Source organism: Etheostoma spectabile, chromosome 4, assembly GCF_008692095.1.
Source record: "Etheostoma spectabile isolate EspeVRDwgs_2016 chromosome 4, UIUC_Espe_1.0, whole genome shotgun sequence".
Classification (NCBI taxonomy): Eukaryota; Metazoa; Chordata; class Actinopteri; order Perciformes; family Percidae; genus Etheostoma; species Etheostoma spectabile.
Window position 1 is genome coordinate 36,530,642 of NC_045736.1, and position 17,831 is coordinate 36,548,472.

Genomic DNA, 17,831 nt, shown 5'->3' on the forward strand with positions numbered 1-17,831 from the left:
TTCTGCCAACAGGTCAGATTGCTGTTCCTGACAAGATTCCTGAAGACACTGTGATACTAGACCTCCAAAACAATGATATTACAGAGATCAAGGAGAACGACTTTAAAGGCCTCCACAAGCTTTATGTAAGAGAACTGGTTTACCCTGCACACAGTAATGAACACCACAACCCCTTCCTGTTAACATTACACGTATAAACATCAGGCATGTCTGAATTTACAGAAGTATAGAATGAATCTGTGCAGGTACTTATGATCTAGTTCTAGTTTATGTCATAATTGCCTTTCTCCTTCTTACCTCTTTCTCCTACCTATTTAACCCTACCCTGTGAAAATCAAATGTTGTACACAGTCAAAACAGTTTAGTGGCCAACTCAAAACTACGAGGAAATCTTGACCACATAAAATGAGAATTGGCCAAGTGAAGATGGGAGCTAAAAAGACTGGCTTCTTCAAGCTTGAACAAGATGGATACATGTGAAATTCATTTTGGTTTTGTCAACAAGACCAACACCGTGTTTACAAGGCCTGCATAGCAAAAGCAGCAGCAGCAGCAGCAGTTTCAGTTCTGTCAGTGTCTACACAGGATGCATTTAAATAAGGAATTTATTGAATCACCCATTCTCTGCAGTGCTCACATGGTTCCTACAGCTAAGACAAGTTAGATTTACATCCTACTACTTCCATCCACAAAATGCCTAGAGTTGGTTCAGAAATGTAAATGAGTCACATTAAGACTCATTATATACACATGTGAATGACCATACCAACTTTTTAAGTTTCTAGATAAGAAGACACAGTCCACTATTATCAGTAAAAATGTAGCTTGTAGTATTAGGAGATTGTGGTCCCTCTGTATGAAACTCCCAGTGAAGAAGTAAGAGTAAAAGAGGATCCGTCTTTGATTTAGCTGATGAGAATAAACCATATCAAGGCCAATCACTCTGGATTATACTGTGCTGTATCAAACAGTGATAATCTGCATCTTTGTGCCAATAAAGTGACTTGTAATCAAGTGTTGAATGGTGCAGCTGACCTGAAAAAAGATTGTGTTGAAAATGTCAAATAAACCTTTCATATTGTCTATCTTAACATGCACAGGTTGAATGTTTAGCGTGATTTCTTGACCTTGAAAACAGTGGTTTGACAAAAAAATACTTTGAAGCTTCCATTCATACACCTGGCATAAGAAAAGCAGCAAAACTCAGTTTGAATTTATAAAATCTTATTCCGATTCCTTTTTTCCCCATCAGGGCCTGTTTCTGATCAACAACAAGATCTCCAAGATTCACCCCAAGGCTTTTAGAAACATGGACCATCTCAGACTGCTGTACCTCTCCTACAACCTGCTGACTGAGATCCCAGCAAACCTGCCTCCCAACGTCATTGAGCTACGCTTCCATGAAAACAAGATCAACAAAATCCAGACGGACGCGTTTAAAGGCCTGATGAAACTAAATGTGCTAGGTAATTCAACCCAAACACTGCCGCAGTTAATTTCATCGATTAAACAATGCTTTAACCAGAGGTAATGGAAACACTGCTACACTGTACTATTAAAAAAACTATACGTGAACTGCAGACATATCCAGGGAAGCAAGTCCTCAAACTAATTGATCATTTATAATTAAACCAGATGTTTTGTGTTTGTCCAAACAGAGCTGGGTGCCAACCCGCTGGCCAACAGTGGGATTGCCCTGGGAGCTTTTAACGGCTTGTCGACCCTGTATATCGGTATGGCAGAGGCCAAACTAACCGCTGTACCAAAAGGTAGACTATCCCTCACCTCATGTTACAGTATGCTGACTGTAAGTATGCTTAATGATTTAAACAAATGAATGGTACCCTCTTCTTTCTCCTCCAGTCACCAGCTTACAGTATTGCTACACATGACATCAAGTACAACTAAATGAGGCATAAAAAAACACTAAAACCTTTTAATGTGACACTTTAATATGTCAATTTATTGTTTGTTTTCAAATCACTATTAAAAGCAATGAAGTCTACACTTAACACTTGTTTTGTTTGGTGTGGTTTGTCTCTCCCAGACCTCCCATCCTCCATCACAGAGCTGAGCCTGGACTACAACAAGATCTCTAAGGTGGAAATAGAAGACTTCATCAGATATAAAAACCTAAAGAGGTGAACACAAGCTACATTTTGTCCTAGAAACTGACTTTTTTTTGTTTGACTGTTCAAATCTGAGTCCTCTTCGAAACTCCAATTTCACTGTTTTACATGCCTGTTAACACAAGTTGAGTCCTTAAGCTGCCATGTAGATAAAAGTCTACAAATCAAAAGTTCACTCTTTATCTGTCACCCCGTACTGGCTCTGTTTATGTGTAAGTCAGAATGGAAAGTTTAAATATAGTTTTGTTTGTTAATTTGATGTTTAAATCTATTTTTTTTTTTCATTTTTACTCAAAAATGGTAATACTACACCTTTCAACTATCTGTCGCCATTTTTGCAGGCTAGGACTTGGTTTTAACCAGGTTAAGTTTGTAGAAAATGGCAGCTTAGCCAGCATCCCGAGCATCCGTGAGATCCACCTGGACAACAACCGTCTGAAAAAGGTTCCACCGAATCTCAGCTCCCTGCGCTACCTCCAGGTGGGATCTACAGACAGTTTGATCAGTATCAGTAGACTAAAGTGCATGTCTCAAACTGACAATATCAGCTAGGTTTAATTGACAAATGATTTAGGACATAGCTCAAAGCTGGCCACCCCACTATAAGGGCAGGACCTTTGAAATGCTGCATGCAGTCACAGTCCACCACGCTAACTTCTCCTAAAACAGCAATGTCTCCTTTTCACATTCCTATTAAGCTAGGCTAAACATGACCTGGACCAATCTATATACTGGAAGAGATTAAATTAAAGTTTTAAAAGTTGCAATGGCAGAAGGCATGTAGTCCAGACCTCTCTCTCTGTAGCCATGTTCTCCAGCTCATCCTAGAGTAACGCAAGGTTCCCATGTATATTTCCAACATCTTATTCTTCCTCTCACTGCAAAGGAGCCGTTTTACTCCAAGCTCATTCCAGATGTTTGAGCTCATTACCTGGTCTTTATTACTGACACTCTAAAAAAAATAAAAATAAAACTAATTTGGCTGATTGTATTCATCATCTCTCACTGATCATATTCCTTTGGTTACTACCCATAGTTTATCATCGTGGATGAGTTTTGGAACATAAATTGATTGCTAAATCAAAAGGGGGTCAGTTCCCCTTTTACCATGAAAGTTCTACCTGTCGACCTCCTGTTCCATCTTACAAGCACAAGACCCCTAAACTTTTTCACTTTTTTCCTGAACTCTCAAAGTGTAGCTTAAGTAGATGTTGAAGAAAGCCAAATATAAAAGTCTATATCATATAAAGGGGAATGAAGGGAAAGAGTAAAGTTGTCACATGTTAGCCATCTGAAATACAACAGTTTCCTTTAACTCAGAAAACTGGAGCTATAAAATGACGTCCAACTTTCCGAATAAGACTTTCTTTGCTCTGCTCTAAAGGTTGTGATCTTAAGTTTCCAAAGTAGCAGTTAAACCGCATTAGAACATAACTCCCAATCAAAGTGGGTTTACTGACAAAGCAGAAAAGTAACTGATTAACAAAACAAATCCTCTCCGTCTGTTTAGGTGATTTACCTCCATGGCAACAGAATCAGCACTGTGGGAGTCAACGATTTCTGTCCCATCAGGCCCGATGTCAAGAAGAACCTGTACACAGGCATCAGTCTGTTTGCCAATCCTGTTAAATACTGGGACATCCAGCCGGCCACCTTTCGCTGTGTGACCGGACGGAGGGGCGTCCAGCTAGGAAACTTCAGAAAATAGGGAGTGAAAACAGCTCAAGACAGCACAGAAATGGAGAACTGCCATTGTCCTGGTACAGTATAAGGAAGGAGATGCAAATAGTTCTGATGAATAAAACAAGATTCCTACTGTCAGCTGTTCAAGAAAGCTATAGTACATGTTGAATGGTAGTATAATTTAGGTCTACACATAAAAGTTCTCGGCCAGGGGAAAAAATGTAACTAGAAACTAAATTCTAGTCTGGATGTTGGTGCTTGATGAATATTAAATCTTAAGATACAAGACTAAGAAAATGTTTTTAGTAGCTACAGACAGTATACAGAGGGGAGACGTACAGGGGGATGACATACAGCAATAACAGCAGAACCTTCCTACCTACCTACCTACCTTTGTGAGGTCTATTCTGTGAGGTGATCCTTAGCTTTTGTCCCTCAACCTTCACTGTGTAAACGTTCCCAAGAATAAAGCGCCACCATCTGGTCACTCTTTGAGCAAAACCACCCAATGACCTGACTTTAGTATGAAATGCTGCTGATGCCTTTTTTCCCCCTTTTTAACAAAAAGAGATTTTTAGTTATTTTCTTTTAAAAAGAAGACATCTTTTAATAAGACCAAATTTAAGTTGTCTTTTAAACTACAAACTGAATATTTTAATCCTCTTTTTCAATTTCCTTATGTATTATATGAATGCTTTTTTTAAGTTGAGACATTGTAATCATTATAGAAGAGTCACTATAGGCCAGAGCTGTAACACAACAGCAACCTAAAAACCACTTTCACTTAAACATATTTTCCTTCCAGCAGAAGTCTGTACAGTCAATGAATGACTGGCATTATTTAGTGCAATAAGTCACTTTGATGCCCCATGTCTGTCTTTATGTGGATTTTTTATAATTATCCCACTACATGTCTGTATTGTCTTTATTTAGAAACAAGCAACATGTCAGACTGGATTATATATTGTTTTTATGTAAACCCGAAACATTAATTTTTTTTAATGAACTATAGCTAACAAAGGGAACGTCACTTATTGAAATTATAAGCAGGCAATGTAATTCCCAACCTGAAACGTCAGTGTATCTTTCTTGCAAACATGTTCCGTTTCCTCCAGTGCTCTCTCCTATGAAATGGTGCTATATTTATTTAGTATGTCTTAAAATAAACCTGGAACCCTTCTCCATTTATGTTGTTACTTTTTGTCAAAATGAAAGTGCGTTTGTGTTAGAAAGTTAACATCTGATTTTGTTATTCAAGCTTTTATTGCCATATCCTTTTTTCTTCCAGTACAAACTTGTGATTTTGGCTATACTGTAAACATCTGACTTAAATTATTAAACAAAGCTTACATAAAATAAAAGACTATCTGAAAAAATTGATGGACAAGGTACGTACTAGTTGTAAAGAGATTAGCAGAATTTAGAAATTATTAACTCAACGTAGTTTAAAAAAAATACATGAACTGATTTTTTTTTTTTTTAAAGGCAAAATTGAGTTAAAATAACTTTATATGGATTAATGTTTATAAATAACATTATCAATAGTCGGAAAATAACCTAAAAGTTCTTAAGTCCAAGGTTACATCAAACACCTTGACCTGTCCAACCATATTCCAAAACCCGCTGATCTTCAGTCTATAATGATATACAAAACCAGCAAATCCTCGCACTGTATAAGCTTGAACAAACAAACTAAAAATGTTGGTAAACATGAGTAATCAACTGCTTTTGATAAAATTAATTAATCAGCTTACGTTTTAGCCTAAATTCTAAGTATGTTTCTTCTTGTTAATCACTTTGAGCCTGTTGAAAGGGGTACATCTGTTTATTTGTCCTGAGGCCTACCTTGTTTAGTGTATTATAAATTAATATAGGTCCGGTGTCTTTCCTTTGCAAAAATCATGAGTGATCAAACAAAAAGGGATTTCTCCCCTCACACTCAAGCTACTGGGACCAGAGGTGTTTTTCTATCTGATAAAGACCAGGGGTCTCACTTATAAACGTGGAATAGGCACAAAACAGGGCTGAAAATGTGCGTATGCCACTTCCCACGCAAAAGTTGTAATTCATTATAAACAAACTTGACCAGAGAATGTGATGATGTCTCATGCACATTTTTTCACTCCATATCATCCACATCCTGATGAAAATGAAATCCAATAGTGGATGTACCTGTACTGAGTAATAACTAACACCTCCAACTCAAAAATGTGTTCTTAATGTTTAATTGGCACTGTTTCACAGTCACATTGTCTGCTACAGAACGCAGGAGGAGGAGATGACCCACCTCCATGAAATACAGGATAGCATCAAATCTCTGAGTGCCAAAATGTTTGCTATTTTGGACAGAGTTATTATTATAGGTAGTCTATAGATCTGATTTCCCTACACTGTGTGAGACGAAGCAGAAATTATGATTCAATTTGCAGCAATTCCTTAACGTCTGAGAAGTTTTTAGCTTTTTCTCCGCCAGTCGTCATGATTTGGCGTAACAAAAGAACAACTGCCAGGCTATTAACATACTTATCAGCATTCATGAGGTGCTTTGCATTGACTATTTATGGTTAAAAATGGGCGCGTACAGGGCGGGATAAAAGGCTGATTCATGTATGCACACTTGTGGGTTATCTGTGATTTATAAAGGGAACATTGCTTAAAGATGTGCGTGCGCATGGTTTTGTAAATCTGAATTTCTTTTGCCGTACGCCACTTTTAGTAAGGATCCTACGCACAGTTTTATAAATGAGACACCAGTTGAGCAGTTTTTTTATCCACCAGCAGATGTCACTGCACACTAAAGAGATGATGTTAGTTATGTTGGTGTCAGTGGAGGTCTGGAGATTGGTTCGGAGTAATGAAGACACCGAACGATTGGTTTACATTTCAACTCTATAGTGTTGAGAAACTGGCTTCCTAGAAGACTGTCCCTCTATTTTGCAGTTAACAGGACAATTTTGACTCTATTTTGCTATATTATATATATATTTTTTTTTTGCCAAGTCCAACAACTCTACCACTACTTCTAAACTAAGGAACTCTCAAGTAGCCAGACTGATTTAAACTCAAATATTGTCTTACTTTGCATCTGGTTTAAGGCTAGGTTTAAAGCTGGGTGTTATAATTGACAATTATTTAATAATGGAAAACATTTGAATTAACCTAAACTGCAGAAAGCACCTTCACCTGCAGCTCCTCATCTAACCAGCTCAGTTCATCTTTTAAAACTTCCTTTACTTAAAGAGATGCGCACCCAGACCTCTTACTGGAGATCGGTTCAGATACATCAATAAAAAGCAGTTAAACTTCAGTCTTGTTATTTGATGAAGCTGAACATTTTATTTTTTTTACTTGATAATGAGTATTTGAAGACTGCTGCAATTTTACTTATAAAAGAATTGGTTTGGTTTTATTGATTTAAAGGATTATGTGTCATATTTATTGTTGTATGGCCATTTGTTGAATTTGGGCCAAAGCAGCATATTTATAAATGGTAATATTGTTTTTATCCATCCGTCCATAAGCTATACCGGCTCATCTTTAAGGAGGGTCGGGGGAAGGAATGGGCATCGAGAACCGGTTCCAACTTGGGATTGTTAAAAAAGTTTTGATTCCAATTCCATTCCAATGGAATTGTTTTTTTTATTGGTATTGTTTTGAATCACTTTAAATCTGAGCATTGGTTTCAAATTTAAAAGGGAAAGTTTTGGGTTCCATGGCAGCAGCCGTACCTCTAGGCGCTGGTTGTGTTGCAGCCATGGAGCAAAGTAAGTGGCGCTCTCACTTGTGGCTTTATTTTACGTTGAAAAAGCCGGTAAAACTGTAAATCACCATTGCACTAAAGTAAAATCTTCCTCTTATCTGTGAAACAAGCATGTGACCCGTTTCAACGCCACCCCTCAAAAATTAGAACTGACAGGTACCAAATCAAAATGAAGAATCGGAGATGGAATCATAATTGTTGAAATCAAAACGATGCCCAGCCCTTGTTGTGGGGAAGCAGAAGACGATCTTGGAGGATAATGTGCTTGGGTTGTGACATTTTTAGTAACGTACATTAATCCTTTAAACCTGCATTTTACTTTTTTTGGGCCACTTGGGGGCAGCACAACAAGCTGTCAACCCAACAATATATTATAATAATTGCGCTGAGTGAATGTTGTTGGTGGTGATACCAAAACAATAAGTGGAGAGATGCTGAAAACACTAACTGGAACAACAAAGTTGTTGATAATTTTCTTTGGGTTCATCATTACGGGCTGCATGATGTATCAGTACTTCTTTAATTAGTGATGGTCCTGTTGACAGTTTAGTGATACATACCTTGTCAGGAATCCATATTGTATTAAAAAATGGGCTACCAGTTAAGAAAAGAAAGTTTCTCCCAATAATTACAGGTGCCTATTACATTTGGTCTTTTAAAATATAGTATATAATTTGGAAGGTGCTGGTTATTGATGCTAGACACAAAACGTTCTTCATTGTTGCCTTGCTGACAAAAACAATTAATTCAAACAGACAGAAACACACACACAAAAATGTGAAGGTGTGTGTGAGTGTGTTTTCTTTGCCCTCTGTCTCGCAGGGAGGCCCCTATTAAGGGCAGCCAGCTCCCTGCCGATTCCCAAAAACCCAACACCTGCCTGCTGCCTTTTCTCAACTACATTTTTACCTGATATTACCGATATCTACAGTCAACAGAAAACAAGGCTGAGCTGCGGTACAACAACGTAGTGGCTTCTCAATTGTTTTGTCTTTTTAAATGAAGACTCTTTGTGCTGTGGGTAGGGTGGAGGGAAGCTGCCTTACTCTCTTTCTCCAGGAAACATATGGAACAGATCTGCCAGTGGGCCAGGTCTCAATCTGCCACGTCTCACAGCCACACACACATACAGTATATACACACACACACATAGAAAATGGTCATAACTTCAGGACATTTCAACCTCTGTTTTTACTTCTCTTTATTTTCTAGTTTATTCTTGTCATCTCCTCTTCAGTCTTCCACTTTGTCCTCCATCTACAGTGAGGCTCGAAAGTTTGGGCACCCCAGGTAAATATTTGTATAAATGTGCATAAAGAAGCCAAGAAAAGATGGAAAAATCTCCAAAGGGCATCAAATGACAGTATAGACATTTGTATAATATGTCACAAAAAGTTACGATTTTATTTCCGTCATTTACACTTTCAAAATAACAAAAAACAAAAATATGGCGTCTGCAAAAGTTTTGGCACCCTGCAGAGTTAATACCTTGTACTGCCCCCTTTGGCAAGTATCACAGCTTGTTAACGCTTCTTGTAGCCGGCCAAGAGTCTTTCAATTCCTGTTTAAGGTATCTTCGCCCATTCTTCCTTCCAAAAGTCTTCCAGTTCTTTGAGATTTCTGGGCTGTAACACACTGCTCTTTTAAGATCAATCCATAGATTTTCAATTATGTTGAGGTCAGGAGATTGTGAAGGCCATGGCAAAACCTTCAGTTTACGCCTCTTGATGTAATCCACTGTTGATTTTAAGGTGTGTTTAGGATCATTATCCATTTGTAGAAGCCATCCTCTCTTTAACTTCAGCTTTAGCGTCCAAAATTTGCTGAAATTTTATTAGATCCATTTTTCCTTCTACTCGTGAAATGTTCCCTGTGCCACTGGCTGGAATACAACCCCAAAGCATGATTGATCCACCCCCATGCTTAAGAGTTGGACAGAGGTTCTTTTTATTAAATTTGGTGCCCTTTCTTCTCCAAACGTACCTTTGCTCATTTCGGCCCAAAAGTTTTATTTTAACCTCATCGTTCCACAGAACTTGTTTCCACAATGCATTAGGCTTGTCTATATATTAAACGCTGATTTTTGTGGTGAGGACATAGAAGAGGTTTTCTTCTGATGACTCTTCCATGAAGACCATATTTGTACAAGTATCTCTTTACAGTGGAATGGTGTAGCACAACTCCAGTTTCTGCCAGGTCTTTCTGGATGGATCGTGCAATCAAACGTGGGTTTGGACTTGCTTTTCTCACAATCCTACAAGCTGTTCTGTCTGATATTTTTCTTGATCTTCCAGATCTTGCTTTAACTTCCACTTTCCCTGATGACGGCCATTTCTTAATTACATTCCGAACAGAGGATATTGGCATCTGAAAACGCTTTGCCATCTTGTTATAGCCATCTCCTGCTTTGTGAGCGTCAACTATTTTCAGTTTAAGGTTTTCTAGACAACTGCTTAGAAGAACCCATGGTGCTGGTGTTGGGGCGAGGTCAGATGAGTCTGGGCATTTAAAACCTTAAGATTGACATCACCAGATCTTTCCAGACGATGATTGAGAACATTCCATGATGCTGTCAGGTCTCAGCTTTCCAAAGGGGGCTGTGCATGCTATAAACTTTGCAGTGTGCCCAAACTTTTGCAGATGCCATTTTTTTGTTTTCTGTTATTTTGACAGTGTAAATGATGGAAATAAAATCTAACTTTTTGTGACATATGACTAGTCTAGTTAGTTAAAAAACAATTAGCTGATCAACTATTTGAGGTTGCACTACATATTAATTATGTCCCAGCAGTCATAATTTAACAAGATATTTCCCTTTCTTAAGGCTTAGAGAAAACCAGCAGCCTTCTTTTGGCAGAATTTTTATGATACAGTTTGTGTACCCTAACCGCAACAACCAATAACCCACCAATCCAGAGTCACTTTGCAGTCAGTCCTCAATTTATAGTCTAAATCTGTCACATGACCAAGTTATACAGGGTTTCCCAAAACGTACATGACTCCTTGCCTCAACCAAATTAAGAGGGAATTTGCCAATGTCAAAAAAAAAAAATTGGATATTCTAAAAATATATTAGGGTTATTACACTTCAAGGAAAGCAAGCAGTGATGCCAATTACATTAACTGTACATAAAGATGGACAGCGTGATAGCTCCCCGAAAGTAAAGCCAAAACATCTGGATCGCCTCCTGGTGGCTGGCTGCAGTATAGGTCATAAACCCTGTCCCCCTCATGTTATCACATGATGGGCTAAACTAAAAAACAGAGATGCTTAGCACTTGTTGGCCCTTTTTCCTTCACTCTGCGGTCCAGTTCTCCCCAAACCATCTTGAGTCGGTTCAGGTCCGTTGACTGTGGAGGCGCAGCAGTCAATCACCCTCCTTCTTGGAGAAATAGCCCTTACACAGCCTGGAGGTGTGTTTGGGGTCATTGTACTGTTGAAAAATGAATGATGGTCCAACTAAATGCAAAATGGATGGGATGGCATGTCGCTGCAGGGTGCTGTCGTAGCCATGCTAGTTCAGTTTGCCTTCAATTTTGAATAAATCCCCAACATTGTCACAAGCAAAGCACCCCCACACCATCACACCTCCTCCTTCATGCTTCAAGATGGGAACCAGGCATGTAGAATCATCCGGTCACCTTTTCTCCATGGCGCAAAGACCGTTTCGTTAGCACTTGATGGTTTTCGCGACTGCAATTGGGGACACATTCAAAGTTTTTGCAACTGACTGACCTTCATTTCTTAAAGTAATGATAGCCACTCGTTTCTCTTTACTTAGCTGATTGGTTCTTGCCATAATATGAATTCTAACAGTTGTCCAATAGGGCTGTCGGCTGTGTATCAACCTGACTTCTGCACAACAGAACTGAAGGTACCGACTCCATTTATTATATTAATAAATCAAGAAATTCCACTAATTAACCCTGACAAGGCACACCATTGAAGTGAAAACCATTTCAGGTGACTACCTCATAAAGCTAATTGAGAAAACAAGGGTTTACCGCTCTATCAATAAAGCCAAGGGTTGCTACTTTGAAGAAACTAGAATATAAGACATGTTTTCGGTTATTTCACACTTTTTTGTAAAGTACATAATTCCATATGTGTTCATTCATAGTTTTGATGCCTTCAGTGATTATCTAAAATGTAAACAGTCATGAAAATAATTAAAAACGCATTAAATTAGAAGGTGGTTCCAAACCTTTGGCCTGTACTGTACATGTAGGCCTAAGAGATTGCAATATAAGCCTGTATAATAGTATTAGGACTATAGCATACATATAACATAACATAGGTTGTTTGCAGTAATTAATCAGAGCATGACATCGCAATAGCAGGGAAAAGTTTATACAAGTTGGAAAAAGTCGAGACCAACGGCTCAATCAGGTGTAGGTCAGACACCAAGTTGAAGTTAGTCTCATTATCACCAGCTGGACATATTTTAGAAGTTGCATCAAAACAAGATAAACTTTTATTTTCATTAAAAAAAATTTAAATTTCCTGTGAATTGAATAATAGACAAATCTTCAGCACTGAACATGATATTAATCCTATTTGGATACTTATCTACATCTGGCAGGTCTAGGCCATTTGCTATATTTCTTTACCCTAATCTGTTTGATGCAATATTACCAAAAAGACATCTCATCATTTTACCTCTGTTTCCTCTTTCATTTGGCTACTCCTCATCAGGCTTCAATAACCTCTTTCATGTGTAAAGCTGCTAGACACTATTTTCTCTTTTGCTTTTTTTTGTGAAACTGTAAATCTGAATGTGTGCTGGATTTATTGAACCTTCTCAGGAACGTGTCGATAAATCAACTGTCCCTCTCTGCTGTTCAAATATTTTTCCTCCAAAAGCAACAAATTCACATTACTTTTCACAGCTTCTATCCTTTCCTCCCCTTTTCTACTTTTCAGCCTCCCTTAGCTATCAAACACTTGTCATTTTTTCTCATCTAAGACCACTTGATGTAAAAGCCATACAGCAGGGCACACAACAATAAGGCACACAATAATAACTCTACAGCATGTATAGTTCCATTGCATCACTGATTTTAAGAAAAACAAATTATATTAAAACCTTTTTTGACATAGTTCAGTGCTCTTTAAACCCTGATTAGTGTCAGACATACCATTTGTAAGCACACAATGTAATCTGACTTGTCATAATAAATCGACTTTACACTGACAGTTCATGGGTTTTCATTTTTAAACTTGGCTGCATTTTTTTAGGTGGTTCGGACAAAAGGGGTACCAATCTAGCTGAACTTGAGTTTTTAATATTAACTCTGACAGGTTTGTCTTTAGAGGATGCAGTGAGTGACCTTGATTATGCTGTGAGCCTGGAAAAAGCTGGTTAGGAGCCAACAAAAGAGGCAGAGGAGGTGCGGATGGAGCTCAGGTTTCCAGAGTATAAACTGAGGGCAAAGTAGACAATGGTAGAGACATTAAGCAGGAAAGGGCCAAAAAACCTAATCAATCACTTCACAACTCACTGATTACTCCAAGGCTACTACAATTTCAATGTATCTTTAATTCTCATTAACTTTCCAGTAAGAAGTATGTGAGCATTTTCTATTCAAAGCTGGTGTTCCACCTTTTAAAATACTTAACGCCCAAATCCAACAAGTTGAAATGTCACCTAACTCTATCTGGGCTCTCCCAGCAAACGCTAGCTTCTCATCAAAAAGATACTGATGAGTACCCTGGAGTTTCCGCAAGAGCACAATTTGAATTTGCTCAGCAAGTTACTCTGGCATCGAGTAATGCTTCTCATTAACTATAGCCTTGCAACCAAGATGCACCAATCACGTCGGTGTATCTGATATAGGCGGGGCCAGAGGCAAGCTGAACTGATGACGACAGTTTAATCTACCAGTTAGCTACGATGGTAGCTAAGCGTATGGGGCTCTGGATACGTCACCCCATGTGTTGTTGTGATTGGTCGTAGTGTTATCCAATTACGTGCAGTGAGATTTTCAAATGCACGCTTGGTACCGTCCCTCGAGATGGGCAACTTTCATTACTCGATGCTAGACCCTTGATCTTTCGGATTTGGGTCTGAATTTCCAGGCTACCAGATGAGCCCTATCTCTGCAAAGCCCATACAGCAGCATTGTTTCAGTGTGAATAAACTGGAGAAAAAAAACTCAATCATAGGCTACATCTGGCTATAGTAATAATCTAGTAATACTATTTACCTTATCCAACTACACACTAACAGAAATATTTGTCTTGCATACTTTTAGACAAGACTGATATGTAGAGACAAAAAATTGATAATTCTCAAATTTAGCATTCCATGCAGTTGAATTTGAGCTTTGTAAAAGGTTAGTAACAACGACAATATGGATTGCAATACATTTGTATACTTTTTTTTTTAAAGATGTGTCCCATCAAGAATCATTGGAGAAAATTATGATCTCAATTCTGAATAGAAAAACAAAATCACAAAGATCTTGACAAATAGATTTAAGTGTCCTGTTTAGGCGTTTCAATGTGAATGGGAAACAGTGTGGAGTGGACGTACATAGTATTCACATAAAAATGACATTGTCAAAATTATCGAGATTAATATGGACATACAGTAGTCTTAATGTATTTCTGCTTTCAGGATCCAGTTTAGGGTTAAGTTTATCAATGCAAATGAGGACACAAAAGGGTTATTTTGGGTTATGGTCAGGATGGTAAATCCCTTATAGGTTTTTAGCCTTACACAATTTCTTCCAAGTTAACAATTACAAGTCCAAGCATCAAAACATAATTATCACAGATCGTCATAAGTTCGCTGCAGAAGCTTGTCCAATCAGAGCCCTTCTCAACCAGTACATCATCATGTTTTTTAGAGAATGGCAAATCCTACACGGTTACTGCCAACAAACCCAAACAACTATTAAGGTCCAAAGTCTCCCCAGACTGCTAAGGACGCTTTAAGAGAGAAATCAAACACTTCAGGAAGCCAAAATCACAGCAAAAAACTCAGAAGTTGGAGAAAATTGGACATTTAGTGTGTTAGCGTTCACTCAACACACCTTCACTGTCCAAAAACACACACACAACTAAAATGTACACCACCAACTCATCCAGATCAGAGCCAAGGCTAAATAAGGCCAATGAAATTAAAATGTTTAGAGGCGAAGACTGAAAGGCCTGTTTGTTCGTGTGAGAGAATCCCAGAAGTGATGCGTTCTGCAGGGAAAAGACTGACATGAAAAATGAGCAAATGAGGATGACGAGCCAATAGTTGTCTGGTTCTGGAGTGGAAAAACCTGGCCTATGGTGTGTGTGTGTGTGTGTGTGTGTGTGTGTGTGTGTGTGTGTGTGTGTGTGTGTGTGTGTGTGTGTGTGTGTGTGTGTGTGAGAGATAGAGAGAGAGAGAGAAAGATCTAACTGGGAGCATCAATATAGTAAAATAAAAGTAGAAAAGTAAAACCATATCTATAAACTAACGCTTCCCACGCTGATTCAGGAGTTTCTATACTGAAGCAACCTAAATCGTTTTTAAACACTTAACTCTTTAGTTTGACACTAAACGCACTACTTAGTTAAATTGCACCATCTGTACTTGTGCTACATATTTGACTGTGATCCATAAAACATTGTCACAGAGAGCGTAATTTTTCCTGGTGCATCATTTCCTAACTAGCTACCGTGACACAACACACATTCTTCCTTCTAAAAACACTGCAGCTGGCTGTATCACACATACATATTGTCATACATAATAACATCAACAAAGTGCCTGGAAAATGTCCATTTTGGTGTAAAAGATTCTTCTAAAATAAACACTTGAACAAGTACAAACGGCTACAAGCAACTTAGTTGCTGTCACTTCCAGGACAATTACCATCTTAAGTTAATTAAGCATAAAATCTTACTTGTGCTCTCATCTATTTCAAGTTACAGTAACTACTGCATAAAATTGAGTTTCCTGGTATTAAATTTAAAGACAGACGTGCATTAAAATCTATGTTAAGTGTATGCTGTAACATTAATAAAAGGCCCTAAAACAGACAGGAGAGAAGAAATGAGAGAGACAGCCGGTCATAACCAGAATCACAGACAGTTATTTTAGCCAGTAGCAATCTTAAAGCAAGAGCTTTTGAAGAGCCGTCCAATAAAAAGAGATTTTATCCAGATGGAGTCTACTGCTGAGGAGACAGCCGTGTTCTCCTCATCACAATTAGCACAGAGGGAAACATTCAAGACCACAAAGTCCTGTTAAACAGACATAATTACATTAACATGGGAACTTCCCAGAATTCCCCTGCCTGCCCAAACACATGAAAAATACATTGACTTTGACCACAAACAATAATATAGATGAACTGTAACTGTAGTAAGGAGAAGACCGAGTAAGGCTACTGTTCTGAGTATGATTCATTGACTGAAAAAAAAAGACAACACCATATTTACAGGTCAATACTGTAGTGGACATCAATCTTCCTCAAAACCGGAGAGCTGAGGAAACATTTGAATAGATAAAAAAAACTCTAGTATTTTAAGCTACTTTATTTTTGTACAGCAGCAATGAAGCAATTAGTTAAAACAGAAAATTTATCAGAAATGTTTGACAATTGATTAATTCTGTCAATTGTCGAGCAGAAATCCCAAGCATTCTGTGCTTTTAGCTTCCTGGGCTGTTAGACTAAACAAGACATTTTAAGCCGTCACCTTAGGCTTCAGCAATTGTATTGGTAATTTTGTTAACGTTTTATAGTTTTATAGTTTTTTAAATCACCTGCAGGTTGCCAATTACTGAAAATACTTTATTATAAACCGCTCTAACACAGTGTTCATATAAACTTGGCATTACACAGACAGTACACTAAGCTGGGCTCTGAAACCCAGGCCCTGTTCACACCTGGCACTAACACACGTCCACAGTATTTCTGCGTACAGACTTTTATCGGCAATAGTAGTAGACGACAAAAACTCCCAGGCCGGATCCCATGCTACTTGACGTCATCAAAGTCTGTCTTTTGTTATTGTTTTGATTGAGATGCAAAAATGGCATACTGTGCGTTTAAGTTTAGAAAAAACTAAAATGCTAAAATCATTTATCTTTTTCAAGATCTTATTAACATAAGCCCTTTGCCTCTAAATCATTCCATTCATGCATTTTATTTATTTTCAGCTGCCTCAGGTCAACGGTGAAGTATGGTAACCTGGAAACACATGTTGACTCTGAGCTCCTTCCAAGTCCCAAGATTCACAAAGTGCCTTCTAGCTGTAAGTAAGCCTGACTGATAAAGATGGCACATGCTTCGCTGGACTGATGACCTGAAGACTGAAACTTTAAACACCAGGGGGTCCCTAGAATAACCAGGACCACTGACATTTAGTATTTCAACAGATTCAAATTTAGCATGAATCACTTTTGAGTCAACGCTAAACTGTCTCTCCGTTTCTGTCTGGGAAAAGGAAAACGTCAGGAATGCAGGGATAACAAATCCAGTAGTCATCAGAGAACAGAAAACAAATATCCAATACCACCGCACACTGGAACCCAGTCAGCAGTAATACTCTCCATATGTCTTATACTGGTTTAGTCCAAACCGTCATGCCGTAGCTGACAGTCTAATCAGAGCCGGTCTCTTGTCCAGTACCGACAGACAGAGACCATCATCAAGACATTGAAAAAATAAAAGGTTAGATCAGAAGAAACCAAAGAATGTTTTATTTGCAAAACTCTCACTCTGTCTTTTCTGTAAAACAAATCGGTGCCAGTTAGGCCTACACGATTAATCATAAAATCACAATCTCAATTTACCCTTTTCACGATTACATTTTTAAATGAACGCAATTTAGTTTTTTGTTTTTTTTTACTTTGGTTCTTATTTAACGAGCCAAATGCATCACAAAAGCTACTACTTTCTTCTGTGAGTTTCAAACAGACCGTATAAAATAGGTTTTAAAGTGCTCCAAGCGCTGCATGCCCTCTTCTCTTCTTTGAGGCCTCTATGTTTACAGGTTTGTGGTGATGCGCTATGTGCTATAGGTGCCAAAAAAAATCTGTTTGGTTAAAATTATTGAGTAAATGTCCTTAGTTTTTGTCTTTGTCAATGTCTTTTATAGAGCAAATAACATATCTTTCCGACATGGATATTTCCCGTAGATGTTTGTAGTTTTCGGCTGGGAATCCAAAAATTCAGACATTCCATGTAAAATTGAACACAACAAAACAGAGAACGCTACAGGTGTGCTTTCACCGGCGTCCCGATATCTGCTGGTTAGTAAATACGCAGGAACA

General features: G+C 38.2%; 2 protein-coding genes across 2 annotated transcripts in view; one reads left to right on the top strand and one right to left on the bottom strand.

Moving 5' to 3' along the window:
* aspn (asporin (LRR class 1)) overlaps positions 1 to 4,996 on the top strand; it is a 10,143-nt gene extending 5,147 nt beyond the window's left edge. The window contains exons 3-8 of the mRNA XM_032514629.1: positions 13 to 125; positions 1,253 to 1,466; positions 1,659 to 1,769; positions 2,048 to 2,141; positions 2,471 to 2,609; positions 3,640 to 4,996. Coding sequence (XP_032370520.1) covers positions 13 to 125; positions 1,253 to 1,466; positions 1,659 to 1,769; positions 2,048 to 2,141; positions 2,471 to 2,609; positions 3,640 to 3,837 — 869 coding nt within the window. The 3' untranslated portion in view covers positions 3,838 to 4,996. The remainder of the gene's footprint in view (positions 1 to 12; positions 126 to 1,252; positions 1,467 to 1,658; positions 1,770 to 2,047; positions 2,142 to 2,470; positions 2,610 to 3,639) is intronic.
* Positions 1 to 17,831, bottom strand: part of cenpp (centromere protein P) — a 101,743-nt gene that overhangs the window by 43,840 nt on the left and 40,072 nt on the right. The gene's annotated exons all lie outside the window — the stretch shown is intronic.